This window comes from Felis catus, chromosome C1, assembly GCF_018350175.1.
Source record: "Felis catus isolate Fca126 chromosome C1, F.catus_Fca126_mat1.0, whole genome shotgun sequence".
NCBI classification, from domain to species: domain Eukaryota; kingdom Metazoa; phylum Chordata; class Mammalia; order Carnivora; family Felidae; genus Felis; species Felis catus.
In genome coordinates, this window is record NC_058375.1 from 17,907,147 (window position 1) to 17,929,430 (window position 22,284).

Genomic DNA, 22,284 nt, shown 5'->3' on the forward strand with positions numbered 1-22,284 from the left:
AGTGGGAAAGGAAAACGGGCTCAAGCAGCCCAGGGGCTGAGCAGGGGGCTAGGGTCTCAGGGCTGTGACCCACCAGCAACAGCAGGTGAGGCCATTCCTGTCTCTGTCCCACTTTCTGGAAGCTGGGGTGGGGACAGCGACAGGGGACAAGCCTTGGCCCTGACATGTGGTCATAACATCCTTGTTCAGGCTGACGCTCGGACCTGGGAGGGGCACAGAGGGATCCAGCCTCGGGGACCCCAGAGGGGTCCAGTCCCAGGGGCCCTATTCTCTGGGTAGGAGACTCAGGCAACCCCTGTATGTTCCTGGGGCCGGGGGCCTTGAGAGGCCAGAGGTCTGCGGACTTCACAGGTGCATGTGCTACCCGAGTAGCCTGGACCCCCACCCCCACCCAGGGGATGGGTGACTCCAGGGAGGTGATTTGAGGCTGTGGACAGGGAAACTGGTGGTGTGAGGGCATTGTTCCCTCCACCTGCCCGAGAGGAATCGCCGAAGGTGTTTATTAGAAATAGATGCCCCAGGAGCGGTGGATTTAGCAGGGCTGGGGTGGGGCCGGGGAAGCTGTGTTTACTCCTGGGCCGGGCTCTGCTGTGAACACTGGGCTAGATGGGGCCAGGCTATGGGGAGTCCTGGTAATGGGGTCAGGGCCTAGGACACTCAGGGATGCCAGTGCCTCATCCCAGCTCCAGGGGGCCTCAGACACTCTGCCTTCTAGCTGCTTCCAGCCCTATCTGCAGGTCTGGGCTGCCTGCTTGGGAGACCAGAGACCTGGTGCCTGTCCCTCAGTGGGGACAGGGCGTCCTGAGGAGGGTCACAGGGCTCAGAGCCATTCATCTCTCTCCTCAGGCACTCAGACGCCACCCTCCGAGAGTCAGGGAGTAGTTGGGACATCTGTCTGTCACCCTGAGTTGCTTAGAGACCTCTGCAGCCCGGTGAGTCAGAAGAGGTGTTTACGGCCTAAAAAAATCATCTCTGTGACTCCTCAACCCTCTTACCTGGTGAGAACAGTCAAGCTGTTTCTCATTACTGAACAAGGTGAAGAGAGTCAACCTTTGGTCAAGTTCACCTCAAGGGACAGAAAGCAGACTTGTTTGCAGTGTGGGGGGAGGGGAACAATCATTGGGGCCACCTCAGCGGCTGCTGAGAGAGTGGGCTGGGGTCATCAGGAGGGTGGCCCACCCTTCTGTTATGGAGATATTAGGTCTAGACCAGTGACCCCGAAGATGTTAAATATTAATTACAAACAGATAACAGCACCAGCACCTGGTGCTGTGTCGGGGGGGGGGGGCGGTGAGGAAGAGGAGGGGAGACATATCTGGGTACAGAGCAGAGAGGACACTATATTCGGGAAGGTCATGCTCAGGCAACCCGACTTTGGCCCTGTTTCTCAGAAATATTCAGAACGGGCTTCGGGACAGGAGGGTGATGACAGGTCCTGGCCCCTTAAGGACCCCATTGGGGCCCCCTTCTTTAATCCCCGTGAGTCTCATCTCTGAGCAACCAAACCAGCGTGGAAAGTTCCTTCTCGTGATGAGGATGAAAAGCACTAGGTTTGAGCTCCAGCTAAGTCATGGCTTCCGCGGGGGGGCCCCTCCCCGAGTCCCTTCTCTCTGGGCCTCGGTTATCTTATCACAGGGCTCTCATCTGAGAGGGAAATGGGACAAAGGACGTGCCAGCCCCCTGCGGCATGAGCAAGGAGCCCTTTCCTGACGTAGGAGCAGGAGTAGGAACGGCCATGGGGGCAGAAAGGCAAGAGAGATGTTCACCGCCTCTGGTGAGCTGTCCTCTGGGAACGGCACCCCCACCCTTAAACGACTTCCTCCTACAACCTCAGCCAGAAGGTTCCCTTTGTCTTCAGACCCTGTTTCCTTCCACCTCCCCCAGATAGCCCAGCCCCTCTGGCCTGGCCCAGAGCAATCCGGAGAAGATCAGGGTGATGTGAGCCCATGAGAAAATGCCCAGCGTGAAGCCACATCCTGGGGGCGGGGGGTGGGGGTGGGGGGTGGGGGGGGTGGGGGGGGGAGGGTCACTCACTGTAAAACATCACAACAGGACATTTCCTGGGCACTGTGCATGTGCCAGGCACAATGAAGTACTTTATAGACATTTCGTTAATTTCATCCTCCCCGCACCGCCGTGAAGTAGGTGTTATTATCTCCACCTTACAGATGGAGAAACCGAGGTTTCGAGTAGTGATTCATTTGCTTGAAGTCAGACAGCCGGTAAGTGGTAAGGCTGGAATTTGAACCCAGATGAGCTAAGTTTCCAAAGCTGTCAAGTAAGTGCACTTTGTTGTTGTGTCTACTTCAGGGGCCACATGACCCCGTGTTCCTTACAAACCCTGCTCTCAAGACAGGGTCTGAACCCTCGTCGTCCGCCGGCAGGAAAGGCTTGCGTGTGTCCTCCCTCCCTGGGACCTGCATTCCAGGGGAGGGGGGAAGCCCCCCCGGCAGGGGGATGACATTGAGATGGTGTGATTTCAGGCAGCAGCCGGGTTGGGATGAGCCCCGGGCCGCGCCCCTCCCTCGCGCCACCTCGGCTGGTTCTGCCCAGCCTGCTATGAGGCGACCTTCCCAGACTCAGTTGCTCAGGATAGGGGAGCCACAGAGGAAGTAGAGACCTCACTCTCTGTCCAACTCGTTTACGAATCTGGCCAGGAACGGGATGGGGAACTTGGTGTCCTGCATCTTAGGAGAGGGGGGCGCTGGATCTCCGTGCAGCCTCCTGCGTTAACTCCCCACACTGCTTCTCCCCTCAGGGCTCTGCTTGTGCACGCTCATTTGCATACGATGCATACCCAGAACTCCCTGGCTGCAGTCCTTAACATGCCGTTTTGCTCCAACCATAGCTCACCCATGGCAGGGGCCCCGTGTCCTTCTTTCCTTCCGTTCTTTCAAGGGCACTCACCTGCGGCCGGGCTGCATAGTGTGCAGCATGGTCGGGTGTGGGAGTGACAGCCAGTGATGGGAGGTAGGGCGGGGACAGGGAGGAAGCCCCAGGCCCGCCCTGTTCTCCGCTCAGGCCTCCCACTGCACGGTCAGGGCCAGGTCCCTGAAGAGAGAGTCCAGTTCTGTGGGCTGCTTCAGGTCTGATGCCTGAGGGGCCGGGCTCTGGGCCTCAGTCTCAGATACAGGCTCCTCGTCCTTGGGACACACGAGGGACTCCAGCAAGCCCCAGGGACTTGGTTCCTGGTCTGTGGGGGAACAGGGGAGGGAAGGAGTGTTCAAAGGGAGGGATACAGGGTGGCCCTCGATCTGGACAGAGGAGAGGAGGGGGAGCTGGCCCTTCAGGTACGACGGTGTCCCTAGTTCCCCTCTGTGTAGCACACTGGGGTCAGGTACTCTGTCCGTGTGAACTCCCAGATGCTGGTGGAAGGAATTTGCTTCCTGGGGGTCCCCCATATCCAAGGAGGTCACCCCTTGCAGAGAAAGGCCATCGGGGATATACCTTCCAGCTGGTGCCTCTTTCTGGAGCTGACCTTTAGGCCTGAGGTGTTTGGAACTAGAGAGTGTCACAGGTGGGGAGTCTTTGCCAGAACCTTCTACACACATCCCATAGGAAGAAGGCCAGCTGTCTGGAGTGGTCTGAGGAGTGTAGGAGGGAGGCGGGACCTCAGAGATGGCCTGTGCCATGTATGATGGAGGTTTAGCTTCGGGGGTTACTTGAGGTGCATAGGGTGGGGGCCTAACTTCCGGGGAAGCCTGGGGCGCACAGGACAGTGGGGAGAGTGCCTGGTGAGGCGGGACTCCAGAGGGCCGGAGGACGGAAATGTCTGGCTGCCCGAGGTAGGTGATCTCAGACAGGCTGTGCAGCGGTGGGGCTCCCGGGGGCTCCCCGGGCCCGGAGACCTTGACTTGAGAGTACTGGACGGGCTGGGCCAGACCGCTGGGGCTGCTCAGGTCGAAGACAGGGATCAGCACGTGCTCCTGGATGAACCGCAGAGGCTGGAAGGTCAGGACTCGCTGGACGTCCTGTGCAGGGACGACAACAGTCTACCCGTTAGGGCACGTTCTCAGCTCCCTGAGGGTGCCGTGGATGGTTGGGGTCCTCCAAGGAGAGGCAGAGGGGATGGGGTAGACCACCTGGGGCACTTTTCAAAATGCACGTGCCGCACACCCCCTTGGCTTTCCAGAGATTTCTCTGAATGCTGGGCCTCTGTGAAGGGACAGGGCTCCCAGTTGAGGCTTTAGTGGAGGGCCACTTCTAAAGTCTAGGCTATCTGAAGGAAAGAGAGCGGGGCTGTGCTTTCTCGAGGAAGTAGGTAACTCACATTGGGGGTTACCTTGGGGTATGCTCTCGAGGTGGTGGCCCACACTGTTCGTCACTCACGAGTCCCCGAGGGCCTGATATAGGGGGCCGGGTGCAAAAGGATGGGGGAGAAGGGGAGGCAGGGGAGTTCTACAGGAAACGGCTCATCTGGGCTTTGACATTGCGAAATGCCCTCAACTCCTCTGTTCCTCGCATAAACGAGAGCTGGCTCCTAGAGCCCCAGACCCGTCAGGTCGGGCCTCTGCAGCAGGCCCTGTGGCTTTAACAGAGAGCCGGCGCTGGCTGCCATATTGGGGCATGACTTGGGGGGCTTACATAGGGCCTAGAAGCCCTGGCTACACTGGCCCGGATTCCAGGGAGGCCCATTTTGACGGATGTGAGCTCCAGGGCTCCCCAGAGTGCCCACCCGCTGTCAGCCCCTTGTAGCTGCCTGCTCTCCTAGGTTACCTGCCTGGACGTGGATGCTTTCGAGTCACGTGGGTTTTCTTTACCAAGCCCACTGTCCCCCGTCGCCAACCCTTCTCCAATACACCCTGCTGGGCCATGTCTTTGTCGGCTTTAGGTTGGAGAAGAGAAAGGAAGTCTAATTTTCTGCACTATGTGCTCCTCCCTCCCCTTCAGGGAGAGCCAGGGGTCCCTGGGCCCATGCCCCTGCTGCTCTTGGGTCCCCCCTGGACCCCTCCTTCTGGCCCCAGGCGCAACTGCTCACCAGGGAGTTGGGAGGCGGAGGTGGCTTGGTGACATATCTGTAGCTCAGGTAGCAGAGCCCTGCGACGAGGAAGCCCATGGAGAACAGGAAGGCGCCCGAGAAGGAGTATGTCCACGTCCGATCTGGGGGGGGGGGGGGGGGGGGGGGGGGTGGGGACAAAGGGGCCAGAGCAGGAAGACTGAGGCTGGGATCTGGTCTGGGCCGGATCCCATGTGGACGCTGCAGGCTGGGTGCTTTCCCTGCCCTGCCCTCTTGGGCCAGGCTTGGGAAGGTCTCTCCTACTCCCAACGTGTGCAGGGCGGGGTCAAGAGCACAAGAAGGGGGCCACGTACTAGATGCCTAAGTATCCGGAATTTATAAATCATTCTGACACTAAGTAAAATATGTTGTATGCTCCCACCCCGACGAATATATTTTTCATAACAACCTGGCTCAGCGCAGAGCCTGCTTGGGATTCTCTCTCTCTCTCTCTCTCTCTCTCTCTCTCTCTCTCTCAAATAAAAAATAAATTAAAAAAATACATAACAACCTGGGAGGCTAGGTTTGAATTTTGGATTCTTAGATTCCTTGGGAGTCCCCGTGCTGAAATGTGGGGGTGCAGGGAGAGCCTGCCACAGGCCCCTGACCCACCCTGGCTCTATCCCTCTCTGGCAGGGGCCTTCTGCACATGGATGTGGACTCCCCAGCCCACACAGCCAAGCTCATCCATGTGTCCCCCCCCCCCCCAAACAGCCACAAACAAACGGCCATCCTTTGGGCTAAGGGTCTGCACATCGACAGTGTCTCCTCTTGGGAGGAAGGACGCAAGGAACAGATCCACTAGACTGGACACAGGCTCGCTCAGGGCATTTGTACAGGGGATTTTAGGGTCCCAGGTACTCAGAGTGTGGTCTACGAGGTCACAGGCTCCAGGGGAGAATCTGTGCATTTGGACCTAAGGACTCTTCACCTTGTGGGGAGGGTCATGGCCAGAGTATGGCCGGAGCAGAGCCTTCTAAAGTGACCTCTGTTGCCTGGGTCTGAGGACAGCCCTACCTCCCTAGCAGGGGGCTGGGGGCAGAGGCAGAGGGGGTTGTGTGGGGGGAGGTGGCAATGGGAGGGGCCTGTCCTCTGTGCTTCCCTACAAAGGTAATGGGCTGGGTGTTTGGGAAGCTCTTGCTCAGGAGGGAGCCCGGGAGGGCACCGCCCTTTCTAAAAGGGAAAGAGAAGGACCACTAAGGGCTTTAATGTAGAGCCTTCTCCCAGTGGTCCTGCATCTTTGAGACTGATGCTGCCAGTTCTTGGCCTGACACGCTCCCTGTCACCAGCCCAGGTGGGACCGGTAGGGGGCGTGGTAAGAAAGCAATAGTTGGGGTTTTGTGAAAACTGGTGATTTGTGTTCTCCAGGGGTTTTGACCCTCCAGGCCACCCTCCTTCCATTCCCCCATGTGGTGGGATGCTGATTGCCAGCTGTCAGTGACCTTGACAATTGCTGTGAACCCTGGGAATCTCTGGAGCCTCCATTTCTAGCCCACTTCTCGCCCTTCCCCAGCTCTGACTGTTGACCTCTCTGGGTCAGCTTCCTACCTCAGTGATAACCCTGTCCCTTGTCACACGGTATTCCTCTTGGTGCTCTGGAATGTGGGGTGTTAGAGGTCTGGCTCAGCCACTGACATGCTGAGAATCCTTCTCTCTGCTGCATGACCCTCTCTGGTCTACTATTTATTTTTATTTTTATTAAAAAAACTTTTTTTCACACTTACTCATTTTTGAGAGACAGAGAGAGACAGAGCATGAGTAGGGCAGGGGCAGAGAGAGAGGGAGACACAGAATCCAGAGCCGGCTTCAGGCTCTGAGCTGTCAGCACAGAGCCCAACGAGGGGACTGTGAGCCCAACTGACGGACTGTGAGATCATGACCTGAGCTGAAGTCGGACGCTCAACCGCCCAGGCGCCCCTCTGGTCTACTATTTATTAAGAATAGGAGCCAGCAATTACTGAACTCTTACTATATGCACGGTGTGGGTGCTCTGCCTATGACATCCTACAAAACATTGAGGGCCAGAGATGCTCCTTTCTTAGGGATAATGAAGCTGAGTCTCAGAAAGGCTAAGTGACTTGACCAAGGGCACACAGCTGCTCGGTGGAGAACCAGGATTGTCATGTTCAACTACAAAGCTCTCCTCATAGGCACTACACAAGGATGCCTTAGTTTCCCCATCTGTAAAAATTGGATATGGGGTGAAATGACCCCTAGAGTCCTTTCCAGCATCAAGATGCTCAGATGTTGCTCTGTGACCCTCCCAGACATCCTGAGAAGTGAAGTGGAAATTCTGGACTCTGGGATAAGACAGACTGCGTGATACGGGGTCAAGGGCAGGACATATCACTCTGAAATGGAAATAAGAGACATAAATGTGCAGTAGAGAGGCCTAGCCAAAAACAAAATTGCAAAGTGCTGGTTAGAGCCCAGGCTTCGAGATTAGATGAACTGACCAGCTGTGCAGTTGCTGGTAAGTTGCTTAGCCTCTCTGAGCCAGAGTTCCGCCTCTGTGAAATGGGGGTGAGGCTACCCAACCCGCAAGATTGTTATAAAGATTAAATGGGATAATGCATGTAAAGCATTTCACATAGTGCTTGGCAATGGAGTGGGTACTTAACAAATGGCGGGAATTGTTGTTAATATACTTAATTTTGAAGGAGAAGGTGACTTCTAGATGTCAGGAAGAAATAGCCAATAAGAAATGTGACTTATGTAAAAGTATCTACGGTCTTAGAAAAAAAATAAAAGGTATCACATCATGAGCTAGACCGTGTAAAGACAAGCCAATAGAAGGATAAGGGTAGAGGGGGCTGCACATTGGCAGAAAGTGGGGTGGGGCAGGGGTAGGCCAGGAATGGGGGACATGTGTCTAGTCCATCCAGGGGAAAGAGTCACAAATCATATACGTGCTCCCAGCTTGGTGCCTGTACAGTCGGTTTCCTTTTCTAGCTCTGCTCTCGCCAAGTTCTATTCTGGTGTCCCCGTGGCCCTTCCCCAGGAAAGGCATGCCCCGCGCAAGTGGCCAGCGCTGGCCTTTCGACCAGGCATCTTTTCCCCCGAAAATTAATGCACTGGGACTTGGGTGGAGGCAATCAGTCTCTTGTGCATTCTTGGGGCGACTGGTGAGTTGAGTTTCTGAACAACACCGGGGAGGAGAGCTTCCCCGAGGATGATTCTACCCAGCTACAGGCAGGCCCCACTGCCCAGCCTCTGGCAGCTGCCTCGCCTCCTCATTAGCACAGAAATCACCTACTGACATCATGAGTCTGAACCTGATGACTAAGGAGGAGACTCTTTTTCCAAATCCATCCGACCCCCTCCTATCACTTTCATCTTCTCAACTTGCACCATCTCCCTGAGCCAATGACTCAAAAACGATTTCTATAGTAGCGTGGTGATGAGAACATGGTCTCCTGAATTCAGCCTTGTTCTATCCCTCACCGCCTGTGTGCCCTTGTGCAGGTTACTTAACCACTCTGAACTTTAGTGTCTTCAGTAAGACAGGGTGATAATTGTACCTGTCTCACAGGTAGCTCACGAGGATTGTGGTTAGTGGTTTCTGGTCCCTGGCTAGCACTGCAGAATAGCTGGTTCTTGGGGTGCCTGGGTGGCTCTGTCAGTTAGGCGTCCGACTTCAGCTCAGGTCATGATCTCACGGTTTGCGGGTTCGAGCCCCGCATCGGGCTCTGTGCTGACAGCTCAGAGCCTGGAGCCTGCTTCGGATTCTGTGTCTCCTTCTCTCTGCCCCTTCCTCACTTGTGCTCTGTCTCTCTCTGTCTTTCAAAAAAAAAAAAAAAAATTAAAGAAGAAAAGAAAAGAAATGCTAGTTCTTATCACCGTCACTGTTCTTTGACTTTGGAAGATACTGAGGGAACTTTTTATCATCTCTGCTTTCCCTTTTGCAGATTATTTCCCAGTATATCTCACCTGGGTTAATATTAAGGTGGATTTGCCAGGGAATATACAAAGCTGGTCAGAGAGAGGATATCCAGCAGGTTGGAGGGTAGGGATTAAACACGTTTAATAACAGCCCATCAGCTAACTCAATGATGGATAAACAAACAGTGACTTTGGCAATACTCTAATAATAATCCGTCTGTAGTTTTTGGTGGGCCACCAGACCTCACCTTGGTTAGAGGGAAGAAAGCACAGAGTCAAGATTCGAATTCAGGAGTCCCACCTCCCTCTGGCTCCAGTTGAACTTACCTGGCAAGGTCTTCACTCGGCACGTGTAGGGGTCGCTCTCTCTGACCAAGGCTGGAACAAAAATCCTGATGGCTCCAAGGAACTCTGTGTCGGGGGTCAGGCCAATGAACTCGTATTCCCTCTGCTTGCCTCCAAGGTGCTGAATTTGATAGAGAACGCAGAGTGACTCCTTTTACACACTAGTCTCCGTATGGGGCCCAAGCAAGCCTGTGCACCCCTCTGCCTGGGTGACTGCACTCAGTATGGTCCACCAGCTACCCACACCAAAAGCTGGTGGTTGGTCCGCAGTGCTCCCTTCCTATTCCCCTACCCTCTGCTTTATCTGCAAACCCAGTCGGTCACCGAGCAACACGTGCTTTCACTAGAACAGGGTCTGGCCCATGAAGCACTCTCTTTAGGCTAGCTGCCGTTACCATCACCGCCTCCACCAACATCACCATTATCTCCCCTTCTCCTAGTTTTTCTCCTCCTCCTCTTCCTTCTTTGTCAAGTATCAAAAACCCTTGAATATCCGTCCCTCCCTTATGCCTTCCTCATTGCTTCTGCCTTAATTGGGCCTCAAAAGCTAAGAATTTTCTTCTTCGTTCTTCGCCTTTCAGGTACATCTTCCCCTTTGCAGGCATGTGGAGGCCAGGGTTTAGGGTTATTTTTATGTTTATTTTTGGAGGGGCGTGTAAGTGTGTGAAGGAGTATACAAACGGATTTTACAACTCACTGTTTTGTGCAACTCATACGGTTGAAATTGCACACGTTAAATATCGTGTGATACAAGTCCAGCAAGTTGCCAAGGCCCAAGATTCCTCCTTCCCCAGATTTTTTTTACTGCCGCTATCGGCACAGAGCCCGACGCGGGCTGTACTCACAGACCGGGAGATCATGACCTGAGCCGAAGTCGGACGCTTAACCGACTGAGCCACCCAGGCGCCCCATCTCATTCACTTTCATATTCGATCTCTCTTCTTTTTGCTCCCAGTAATTTATAGCTTCTTTGGACTAACCCTCCCTAAAGCATCAACTGTAAACTCTGGCCAAAATAAAAACCACCTGTAGGCATTAGAGAGTAAGCAAAAGCAGGCAGATACTGGAGAAAGCAGAAAGGGAAAGGCATTAGGTGGATTTGTCATTTTTTAAAATGTCTTTTTGGGGCGCCTGGGTGGCGCAGTCGGTTAAGCGTCCGACTTCAGCCAGGTCACGATCTCGCGGTCCGTGAGTTCGAGCCCCGCGTCGGGCTCTGGGCTGATGGCTCAGAGCCTGGAGCCTGTTTCCGATTCTGTGTCTCCCTCTCTCTCTGCCCCTCCCCCGTTCACGCTCTGTCTCTCTCTGTCCCAAAAATAAAGAAACGTTGAAAAAAAAAATTAAAAAAAAAATGTCTTTTAGCTTGCGGTGTGGTTTAAACCTAAATAGAAACCTTGTAATCTTACTAGTTTGAATAATAATAAGAGAGAGTTCTGGGCAATCACAACAGCTAAAAGTGAGGGGAGAGACCGCAGAGAGGACTGGTCCATAGAGAGGCAGGAGGCCCAAGTTCTGAGTGTAAACCTGGCCCAAATCCCCGGCTGGCCCCTAAAGTGAGTAGGATAAACTCCAAGCAGTCCAGGTAAAGGTCAAAGAATGGGACTGACATTTTGGAGTTTGAAGCCCAGCCAAATTACCTGCCTGCTAAAATAAAACAGAACAAGTCAATTACTCTTTGGAAGAAAAGAACAGAATCCAGAGGCCCTCCCCCCCCTCCCCCCCCCCCCCCCAGTACACCATTCACAACATCCAGGATACATTCTAAAATTGTTAGACAGGCAGAGTAAGAGAAAATGTGATCCATACTCAGGAGAAAAGACAATCAGTGGTGACCTCCTCCAAGATGACTCAAATCTGGCATTAACAGGCAACGATTTTCAAGCAGCTAGTAGAAATACGCTCAAGGAAGTGAAAGAAAATGTGCTAAAACTGAGGGACTAGGAAGTCTCATCAGAATAGAAACTATGAAAATTGGAAACTTTAGAACTGAAAAATACAATATTTGAAACAAGAATCGCACTGGAGTGTTCTTAATAGCAGATGGGAGGTGACAAGAGAGTCACAGAACTCAAAAACAGATCAATAGGGTAAGGAGAATTAGCGTGATGGTCACACAACTTTTTTTTTTTTTAGAAGCCATTGAGTTGTACACTTTAAAAGGAAGGATTTTATGGTATGTGAATTATATCTCAAGGAAAAGGGCCAAGATGGTCAGAATGCTGTCTTCAAGAGATGTACTTTAAATATGAGACCGTGAAATTGACAATAAATGGAGGTAAAAGGATATACGAGGGAGATTAAGTATAAGAAAGCTGGAGAGGCTATATGAGTAACAGGTGAAGAAGACTTCAATACAAAGAATCATACTGGGGAGAAAAGGACATTTCATAACGATAAAAAGGTCAATTTAGGCCCCAATGAGGCCGTAACGATCAGAACTGTGTATGTGTTTGATAACGGAGTTTCATGCACACAATGCCTGGCCAGATTGCACAGAGTTAAAGGGGAAATAAACAAATGGGTGGAGGTTTTATTTTTTTGTTTATTAAAAAAAATATTTTTTAAATCTTTATTTATTTTTGAGAGAGACAGACAGAGCATGAGCAGGGGAGGAACAGAGAGGGAGGGAGACACAGAATCCGAAACAGGCCCTAGGCTCTGAACTGTCAGCACAGGGCCCGACGCGGGGCTCGAACTCACGAACCACGAAAGCCTGACCTGAGCCAAAGTTGGACGCTTAACTCACTGAGCCACCCAAGCACCCCTGGGTGGAGATTTGAATACTCTCAGCAATTAAAAGAATAGTAGACCTTCCCCAATCAGGAAAGACATACAGCATGTAACACTATCAGCTGCCTTTATCTGATATATTTATAGAGCGCTCTACCAAGCAATGGTAAGATACACATTCTTTTCAAGCACACATGGATCACTCACCCAGATGGGCCATATGCTGAGCCAGAAAACAAGTTTCCATACATTTAAAAGGACCGCAAACACACAGAGTATGTTCTCTGGCCACAAACTGAATTAAGTTGTAAGATATTCAGTAAAAACCCAAATATCTCCCCACAAGGAGCGTGATAAGGACTCTTCCTGCTCAGTAATCTCTAACTGCTCCCCTGACTGTGGAAATAAATAGAACTTCTCTGTCCACCACCCAGGTTTACCTCCCGTGGCTCGTCTACCTCAGTGGTTGTCCCGCTTCAGGGTGGGTAAGAAGCACTTGGGTTGTTCACTGAAAATTCAGATCCCAGACAGGCAAGTACAGAATTTCAGTGAGTAGATTGGAAGGAGGCTGCATTTTAAATAAATATTGCAGGAGAGTCTGATGCCATCGACTGGGGCCATGTTTTGAGAAATAGTCCCCGCGCTCTAGCCAAACCGGGCAGTTTGGTGCTTGTCAGTAGGGCTTTAAGTTTTCTTGCTTCTGTCTCCGGTCATGGTGGGGCAGCCTAGGCCAGTGAAGGGAAAATGTGGGCTCTGAACAGAGCTGGATAGGAATTTTTTTTTTTTCAACGTTTCTTTATTTTTGGGACAGAGAGAGACAGAGCATGAACGGGGGAGGGGCAGAGAGAGAGGGAGACACAGAATCGGAAACAGGCTCCAGGCTCTGAGCCATCAGCCCAGAGCCCGACGCGGGGCTCGAACTCCCGGACCTCGAGATCGTGACCTGGCTGAAGTCGGACGCTTAACCGACTGTGCCACCCAGGCGCCCCTGAGCTGGATAGGAATCTTGACTATGCTATTATTTGCTGAACAATCTTGAGCGAGTGCCTGAACCTCTCTGAGCCTCTGTTTTCTCGTTCAGAAAGTGGAGATAATAGCACCTACCTCCTAAAGTTATGGTAAAGACTAAGGGACATCAGAAGCATGCATTACTTGGCACATCTCAGAAATTGGCACTGGCACCAGAAAGTTCTGGGAGTTTTTCCAGAACTCTTTGAGCTGCCATTTCCCCCCTCCCCTCCCCACCCCTGCTCCACCACACACGATACCCTTATTTTCCTCTTTCTATAACTATCTGAATTCTTGTTTTTGCTCCTTCTTCATCTACTAGGTTATAAACATCTTGGGTGCAACAATAGTCATTCAATGGAATTATGGACTCGTGGCACCTGCTGAGAGAAAATAACACGCGTTTCCTGGATATAAAAGAAATACCTTGTATGCGATTTGACCCTTTGTACCCTTGCTTTCCACCTTTCCTTGTTAGTGATCTTAAGACACTGCCTCGGGGCGCCTGGGTGGCTCAGTCGGTTAAGCGGCCGACTTCAGCCAGGTCACGATCTCGCGGTCCGTGAGTTCGAGCCCCGCGTCGGGCTCTGGGCTGATGGCTCGGAGCCTGGAGCCTGTTTCCGATTCTGTGTCTCCCTCTCTCTCTGACCCTCCCCCGTTCATGCTCTGTCTCTCTCTGTCTCAAAAATAAATAAAATGTTAAAAAAAATTTTTTTAAGACACTGCCTGTATCCAGTTACTGAAAATAGAAGAGAACCAGCAAAAAGAACTGCAGCGGTGGAAATAGATTCCAGCATTTTCCAAAGCGGACACCTGAAGATGTTAATAGAGGTTGCTCTCCAGGATGTTATAAGGCATTAGGCAAAAGATAAAGTTAAAAAAAAAATCATGCAAAGTAAAAAGAGCTTCTCTGGTCAAGAGATTTGAGAGAAGTTGTATTCAATGAATTAAAACTGAAGACTTGGCTTTGCAGGACTTGCCAGAGACTTTAGTGCTATTGTGTATGTGATCTACAAGAAGGAGGGCTGTGTTTCAGAGAATGCTAAAAAATACATATATATAGAAAACACATCTCCTTTCTACTTAAAGCGATGCAGATCTAATTGAGAGGGAAATGAGTTTCCAAGGCAGGGAAGGACCAGGGAGACATATACACTTACCATCTGGTAGGTGTGGTTGACCTGGAGCTCTAAGTGGTAGGACAGGTCAGGGAAGACGTCCTCCAGGGTTAGCCGGTGGCCATCCCCTGTGTGGATAGGCGTGGTGGTGGGATGGACAATCATCTGGATGGATCTCACCTTGGGGATACAGGTCACATTGGGTGGTTTGATGGTAGCTAGAAAGGGGAGAAGGAAATGCAAAAAAGAAAGGGCTAGAACCAGCCAGTAGTGTCTGAGACCGCCCCGGACCCTGGGACGGGACTGACTGCTTCCCTTCTCCTCCCACCCCAACCCCAGCTATGCTCTGAAAGCATCAGCTACACAAACTCGTGAGAAGACAAAAGTTCTGCAAGCAACTGGTGTTTGGGGTTGAGGTTGGCAAAAGGGCGCCCAGGGGTGAGTGGGAAGCACCCAGGGAGAGGGGCGGTGGCCCCCTAGATTAACCATGACCTTACCCCTGCCTTCTCAATCCCCACCTCGAGTCTGGCCAGAGCACCCTCCCCCAAGTCTATCGGCTATGACAGCTTTGGGGACTGATGGCTCAACTACATAACCTAAATAATGTTTGGGGGGCCGGCCTCAAATTATTGATTTGGCCTCAAAGGCCAGACCTAAGACTTCAATCTCGTTCAAGACAAAATTTTCCCAATAACCAAATAACCCTTAGGGGTTTACAGACCTCTTTAAGAATTTGATGAACGCTATGGAACTTCTCTTCCCCAAAATGTACCTACAGATACAAATATTTTCCGCTCGATTTTAGGCATTCATGAACCCTACTCCTCCTGAAGCTAACTTATAAAAATCCCTCAAGGGTCCATTGACCCACCAAGATCAAAAACATCTGAACTAGAAGAATGTGAACTTCAGTTTTGTTTATAAAAAACTGAGTTAAAAATCCTCAAAAAGGGAATGAGGGAAGTAAGTGAAGACTACCTCCATCGAATAGATCATTTTGCAGCCATGAGATGTCCACGTCGTGGAAAAATGCTTAACAACACGGGCAAACGTTCCTGATAGCACTCTACGAAAAACACCTACCAACCAGGTTACGAAAGAGTAGAAAGAGTCCCTAGCAACTATGTTTATGTTTAAGTGTTCAGATTCTTTTGGGCTACTTTCATTTTTGTGTGTGGATTTCTATATTTTCCAGAGTTTCTGCAGTTAAATACGTATTAATTGGACAAGCCAAGAAAAAATAACTTGTTTAATTTTACTTTTTAATTCTCTTGGACAGCCACACGGCTGTTAAGTCAGTAAGTGAACATCACCACCTGCTTAACTTGTGTGGGGAGTTTGGCAACTCCTACTCCATTCATTCATTCATTCATTCATTCATCAGTTACGTATTAATTCCCACGTGCCAGGCCCTATGCGAAGGACCGAGAATACAGGGGATTCCACGCCTCCACATGGAGTCCGTGTTTCACTGGGGAAGGCAGATGCTATACACGTAAGCAAATGGTGACATGAGCTGTCGAGACAATGAACAGTTGACTGTGGCAGAGAATAACAGGTGGCGATGTAGTGAAATGAGGTCACTGGGGCCGTGAGCGGGGACGCCCACTTAGGAGGTGATATTGAGGCAGAGACCAAGACTGAGGACCGGAAAAGAGTCCAGGCCAGAGTAGGGCGCTGAGTTAGGAGGCCTTGGTTGTAGTCAAGAGGCGAGGTGAAGGCGACTGACCTCGGGAGGTCGGGATGGAGCTGGAGGAAGATGAACCGTGCACATGGGATGCTCTGTAGTTGCGGCTACCTTCCCTAAAAGCCACGTCTCTAACGGCCCCCCCAGAGCCCTCCTGGGCCGTCCCCCTCCCCTTCCCTGCAGTGAGGGGCGCCCACTCACTGTGATACAGGGAGCTGAACCGGTCGGTCATCTTGGTGGCCGACGGGCCTCCAGCGCTGATAGCAGTTACGCGGGCATAGTAGTGCTCCATGGGGTTGCCCGTCTCCAAGGTCAGGTTGCAGGATTTCCGGGTGATCCGTTGGCAGCCCTCCTTTGCCAGCCACTCTCTCTCTCCATACCTGGAGGCGAGGGAGGGACCGGGGCACACGTTCAATGAGCGGGCCTGGCACTGGGCCCGTGGTTTATTAGTAATGATAACGATATCTAGTATTTACTTCGCGTATTCTGTGTCCCAGGCCCCTTATGCGGGTGATCTGTGAGTCCTCACGGTGATCCCGTGAGGTTCGTATGTCATGCTCCCGCCTTTTCGAATAAGGAAGCTGAGGCTTAAAGAGGCAATATCTGGGCAGGTGTTCGGAGCTTACGCCTGGGGAGCCGGGATTTGAACTCAGCCAGCCTGAGTTCATATTCGGGGCTCGTCGTCACCAAAAGCCTTTGAGGAAGGCACTGTTATCCCCGTTTGACAGATGAGGGATCTGAGGCGCAGAGAGGGGAAGTGACTTGCCGCGGGATGAAGTGGCAGGACCAGCAACGGAACCCGGGTTTGCAGACCCCTGAGCCCACGTCAACCTCCTCCGCTGCATGGGAAGGGAGACGGGCAGGAATGAGGGCACGGGCTCGAGGGGGTGGGCATGACTTTCTGTTGAGCGAGTCTCACTGATGAGAATAAAACAATTATTTTCCAGGCACGAGTGTTCGTGGGTCTATCTTAATTAATCTACCTAACAATCCATGATGAAGGTCCTCTCACTTTACGGATGGGACACAGGCTTGGTGCCCATCGCCCAAGGTCATAAAGGCGAGAGCCGGCCAGTCTGACCCCGGAGCCTGGAATTTTAACCATCACCATATTCTCCCTTTGCGAAAGAAACCACCAAGCAGCAAAGCTCTTATCTGGCAGGCGGTGGTGCAGGCTGTATCACGTCGGGTGGGGGTGTGGGGACATACGGCCCAGGGGGATTTTCTCGGAAGGGTCGGTTTCAGAGCAGAATCAAAAGAGGTCATGCGGAGAGGGAAGCCTACTTTTTATACTCAACACTGTAGACCGTGTCTGGGGCGCTCTCCGGCCTGCTGTCCCACGTCAGGATGTTTTCGAAGTTGCTGGACTGGAATTTCACGTGTTGAAGAAGATCCGAGGTGCCCTCAGCCACGTGAGCTGCAGGAAGCGGGGGAGCAGTGTGAGGAGAAGGGCACGAGGACCCTGCCTCCAGCCTCCCAACAAGCCGTCCTCCTCACCAGAGATTCTGCAACGGACCATCACCGCTCTCCTTCACTTCTTTTTCTAGTCTTTACTGAGCTACCTTTATTGTTGTTATTATCATTTATGATTATATTCCGTATTCATTATATATTATTATATTTACTATTTTCATCCTTCACATCCCATAAAATTCGCCGTTTTATTTTATTAAAAAAATTTCTTTTAATGTTTATTTATTTGCGAGACAGTGCGAGAGACAGAGTGCAAGCCCCGGAGGGGCAGACAGAGGGAGACGCAGAATCCGAAGCGGGCTCCAGGCTCCGAGCCGTCGGCCCAGAGCCCGATGAGGGGCTCGAGCTCACGAACTGTGACATCGTGACCTGAGCCGAAATCAAGAGTCAGTCGCTTAACTGCCTGAGCCACCCAGGCGCCCCTCAGAGACGTTTCTTTGCTCAGGGTCACAGTTAGTATGTGACAGAGCCTGCAGGACTCATCAGAGTGCTAGACTGGTCATGGGGGGATACAGGAGGGCAAGGAGGGGACAGCAAAGGGCCAGAGCCCCAAGAAGAGGACCAGGGAGGGACCACCGCCCCTGAAGCAACTTTTACTATAAATGAGAGCCTTCACTTCCAAAGCTCTTCTCTCAGCCCTCCACGCTTGGTCTGTGGAAAGGAAGAGGGGCGCAGGAAAATGGCAGCCGGAACTGACAGCTGGCTCTGAGCGTGCTCAGAAGGGCCTGGTTGGCCGGGGTGGGAAATAAACAGGTGCGGACCCACTTGCGCCAAGGCCTTGGGGCCTTGTGTACATATGTGTCTTTGATGTGTGTGTGCCTCCACCCACCCTGGGCGTGACCATGACCACAACAGGTCCAAGGAGTGGGTTTTTATTTAGTCCCCACTCTGAGTCTACATACGATATTTCTGCAAGAGGGGTCCATGGGCTTAGGAGGCACCTGAGAGGGTGGGAAAGAGGGTTAGGACAAACCTGACCCTGCTGTGCATCCACTGGCAAGGTTCTAAGGAAGCATTCCTCTTTGAACCTGGGTTGGTCAGTCCCAGCAGCTATAGAGATCTTTGTGTTCCAGGTTTCTTGGAGCTCTCAGAACAAGGCCTAGGGGTCTGGGGGTGCAGGGGGTGTCTTACTGCTTCTAGCCAATGTGGCGGCTATGCTATTGGGCCCCAAGGTGTGGCTGACATCTTGTTTGGATCTGAGTCTGGGCAGAATTGGGGTCTGTTCTGGAGGGAGTGAGCGATCCTGGATTCAGGGCTGGGTCTTAAGTTGAGGGAGGGAGTCCAATTTGAAGTCAGAACTGAATGGTGGCTTCTGGTGGGGTGGTAAAGGTAGGGCAAGGTGGTAAAGGAGAGAGCGAGGGTGGATTTGAGAGAAGGTCAGGGTCTGTCTGGGGTGTCTAAGCCACCCCTCGTTAGGGGCTACAGTGGAAAGGTTGCTGGCTGGGGTCAGTATGCTGGTGGGCTAGTTGGGTTGGGGGGGGAGCCTGGTGGCTGAGGCTGAGACTTGCTTGGGAGGTGAGGGGCCCAGGCTGGGAGGAGGTTGGCACCGTTTTTCAGGAGGGAACTGAAGTTGGCTTCCAGAAATGAGGTGGATGGACCTTGGCTGGATTCTTCTTTTAGGGGGGATTGAGGGCTAACAGGATCTCTCCTCTCCTCCTACCTCACTCATTTCTTTTTCTCCTCAACTCCATCATGCGTTCCCCAACCTGTGTTGTGTCTGCACTTCCTGGGTGAAAGTCTACATTGTGAAATCCTGGACACCCATGTGTTGTCTAGAAACTGACAGACCGGTAGCCTCTAGAAAAGGAAGTTCCCACGTTTGCTTGGAAAAACAATTCTATGTCAACAAGTCGGAAGCTAAGGAAAAACGAACAAACAAAAACAATTCAAAATATTCTGGAATCAGCCTCAGAATGCTAGGGCAGAGGAGACCTGGGTCCTGGAGAACCTTCTTGGCTCTGAACAACTCCTCAGACTGTTTCCCTTCGGTCCCCATCCGAAAGGGTCAGGAGCTTGCAAGACTTCCAATCAGAATGGAGTCTTCGGGGGAGGCAACAAGTCTTCCTCACTCATCAAGGGCGCAGCGTGTTGGGAATACCCATCTCGATGCCAGAGTTGGACAGACTGGAGGGGCCCAGGCGGCAGCCGGAAGCACTGTGGATCCCACCAGCTTACGCAGGGGACAGGGGACAGCAGCAGAGGGGGCTGGGAAGCCTCGGCTCTTTATGGGCTTTATCCTGCACTTGAGCCAGAAAGGGCCTTGCAAGGACCCTCCCTCCCTCTCTTCAGTCAGCACTATGCATTCACTTCCTGGGAAAGTTCCCTGAATTGTACTACCCCTCTCCTGGAGCAGAGACAAAATCTGGGGTCTCACGCATCTGTTTGAAATTTCTCTATAACGGTAAATCAAGAAACCGATTTTATTGGGTTTGGAAACCATGCCTTCTAGTTCTGTTGTCAAAGGGTGTTTTAAGACCCGTTAACGCGGCAGGCCTGGCCGTTGTGGGACAAAGCGCTCTCTGGGATCTAGAGTGAGGGGCCGGAAGAGCCCCCCAGCCCCAGAGGTGAGGAGGGAAACAATGGCCGCGCTCGAGTTTTGTCCCTCTGTTGTTCTCCCACCTCCCCTTGTTGGGCCAGTGAAAGCCAGAAGCAGAGGAAGGGACCAGACAGCTATCAGAATGATTCGAGTGGTCCAAGGAGGTCTGCCCCCCTCGGGCCAATTCTCTAACCACTGAGGTGAGGGGATCTGGCACCCCCAGTTCAGACAGCCGGCTGCATCCCTGAGTTTAGAGGTTAGTTGAGTCTCCAGAAGAACCCAGGGTCTGAGGGGCCCTCGCATCCTCTCCCCAGTACCCTGAGGTTTCCCCCAGTTCTCCAGGGAAACTTATCATCCAGTTCAGCCCTAGTGGAGAGGAAACCGAAACTGGCTGGGATGGGGGAAAAGACCCCGATCAACCCTCCCGGGTGTCGTGTCGGGGGAGGTGGGGAGGGGGGGATCTGACCACAGGGTGATGGGCACTCACCGGCCAGGGATCCCACGGCCAGGATGGTCAGTAGCGTCCTCATGGGGCCGGGCTCAGGGCCCTCTTTTGGCCTCCGCGCTGGGCAGAGCACGGTTGGAAGACTGAGAGGCTTTGCCGCCTTGGCATCGGGCTCCACCCAGGTGCAGGGGTGGGGAAAGATGGGAGGGTGGGGCCAGAGCAGGGGGAGCGAGGTGCAAAGGTGTCTGGTCTGTAAGCTTCAGAATTCCAGGTCCTGGGCGGGATCCGAGGGAGTTCCTTTCCTAGTTGCAGAGAACAGTAATAGCGACAGGCCAGCTTGTTTATCTGGTCTGGTGGCTGATTCAACCCAGGCTGTTCAGTGCGTTATCAGGAAGCTAAGAGACAAAAAAAAAAAAAAAAAAAAAAAAAAAAAGACAAAAATAATCCATGACACGTAGCCCCATCGGACAGCAATTTGGCACTGTGTCTCAAAAACCTGCAACATGCGGGTAACTTTTGCCCCAGAAATTTCCTTCTCAGGAATTTATCCTGAGGACAATCACTGGAGCAGACAAGGAAGGGAACAGGAAATATGTTCCAGAATGTTCCTGGTGGCAAAGGAAAAGCTGTGACTCCTTGGAGGAGGAGACAGAGGAAACCATTTTCTCCTTGTTGCTGGGCCTCAGGGAGGCTGGAGGGACCTGGACGCTGTTCAGGGTGGACCTGATCAGAGATCTGTGCTCCTGGGAAGAGTTTGGCTCTCCCCGGCCACACAGCCGCAGGCCGAGGCCCAGAGCAGGAGAGCTGGCTCCTAGGGCAGCCAGTGGAAGCATCCAGAAGCCTATGGCTTTTGGATGTCGTAGGCTGTGATACCCAGCAATCTGTATTTAAGTTTTTCTTAAAAACAATTGTTAGAATTGTTTCCTTTCTATCAGCTTTGAGTCTTTGGTAAAGTTTGTTTGCCAAAACAGCCAAATCTCAGCAATACAAGAATGTGGGACTATCTAGACTTCATTTCTAATAGGAAATAGTAAAAAAGAAGGAAAGAAAGAGGAAGAGCCTCCATATGCCCCACAGTAGAGGGTTTTCTAGATGAACAATGATACGTCCGAAAACGCAAGCTGAGCACAACCTCGCATGTGAATGGTGCTGGAGAAGATGTTTGGCGGCCGAAGCTTCCCCATATTTTGTCAAATGAGAGCGAGCAAGGCCTATACTATGTACCACACAAGCCTGGTTACAACAAATGCACACAGAGAGGGGGAGAAAGTCTTAAATGATCTGATTGTAATATGGAAATATTAATGGAATTATCTCTGGGTGGGAGTAGAATTACAGGTGATTCTTATTCTCTTTCCTTTGTTTATCTGCACTTCCTAAAGTGCTTATAGGCAAGATATATATATATATATATATATATATTTTTTTTTTATATTAAGGAAAAGCAAGGCTACTGAGCAAAACAAAAAGACATTGAAGAAATGCGTTGAGCTAGGCTGTACCCACCTCCTGCAATTCTCTTTCCTCTCTCTTAGCCAGACTCCCTCTTCTTTAAAAAATTTTTTTTTCAACGTTTATTTATTTTTGGGACAGAGAGAGACAGAGCATGAACGGGGGAGGGGCAGAGAGAGAGGGAGACACAGAATCGGAAACAGGCTCCAGGCTCTGAGCCATCAGCCCAGAGCCCGACGCGGGGCTCGAACTCACGGACCGCGAGATCGTGACCTGGCTGAAGTCGGACGCTTAACCAACTGCGCCACCCAGGCGCCCCTAGACTCCCTCTTCTTCAAAGCCAGCTGGGATGGTTTCCTCTCCTGCAAGATGCTCTTGACAAGTTTAGCCCCCAGCAGGTTCACTTTAAAAAAAAAAAATTATTTATTTATTTGGAGAGAGAGAGAGAGAGGGAGGAGCAGAGACAGAGAGAGAGACAGAGAGAGAGAGAGAGAATCCCAAGCACAGAGCCTGACATGGGGCTCGAACCCATAAACTGTGATATTATGACCAGAACCGAAGTCATGAGTCAGATGTTTAACCAACTGAGCCACCCAGGCACCCCAACCACAGGGT

General features: G+C 51.8%; 1 protein-coding gene across 1 annotated transcript; it reads right to left on the reverse strand.

Annotated features, from left to right (window-relative positions):
• Positions 1-2,056: 2,056 nt before the first annotated feature.
• Positions 2,057-20,566, reverse strand: IL22RA1 (interleukin 22 receptor subunit alpha 1). Its single transcript, XM_019836395.3, has 7 exons — positions 20,260-20,566; positions 17,048-17,180; positions 15,965-16,143; positions 14,119-14,294; positions 9,206-9,344; positions 4,979-5,100; positions 2,057-3,971 (listed from the first exon to the last, which is right to left on the reverse strand). Exons 1-7 carry the CDS (start codon positions 20,300-20,302, stop codon positions 3,018-3,020), a joined length of 1,746 nt encoding a protein of 581 aa, XP_019691954.3. The 5' UTR covers positions 20,303-20,566; the 3' UTR covers positions 2,057-3,017.
• Between the last annotated feature and the right edge of the window lie 1,718 nt (positions 20,567-22,284).

Bases quoted from the DNA above. Each gene is read 5' to 3' on its own strand.
- IL22RA1 (XM_019836395.3), bottom strand. From the start codon at position 20,302: ATGAGGACGCTACTGACCATCCTGGCCGTGGGATCCCTGGCCG. The intron at 5,101-9,205 runs GTAAGTTCAACT...CCCCCCCCCCAG, and splicing joins CCGAGTGAAGACCTTGCCAG to ATCGGACGTGGACATACTCC. The intron at 3,972-4,978 runs GTGAGCAGTTGC...GTCCCTGCACAG, and splicing joins CTCCGCCTCCCAACTCCCTG to GACGTCCAGCGAGTCCTGAC.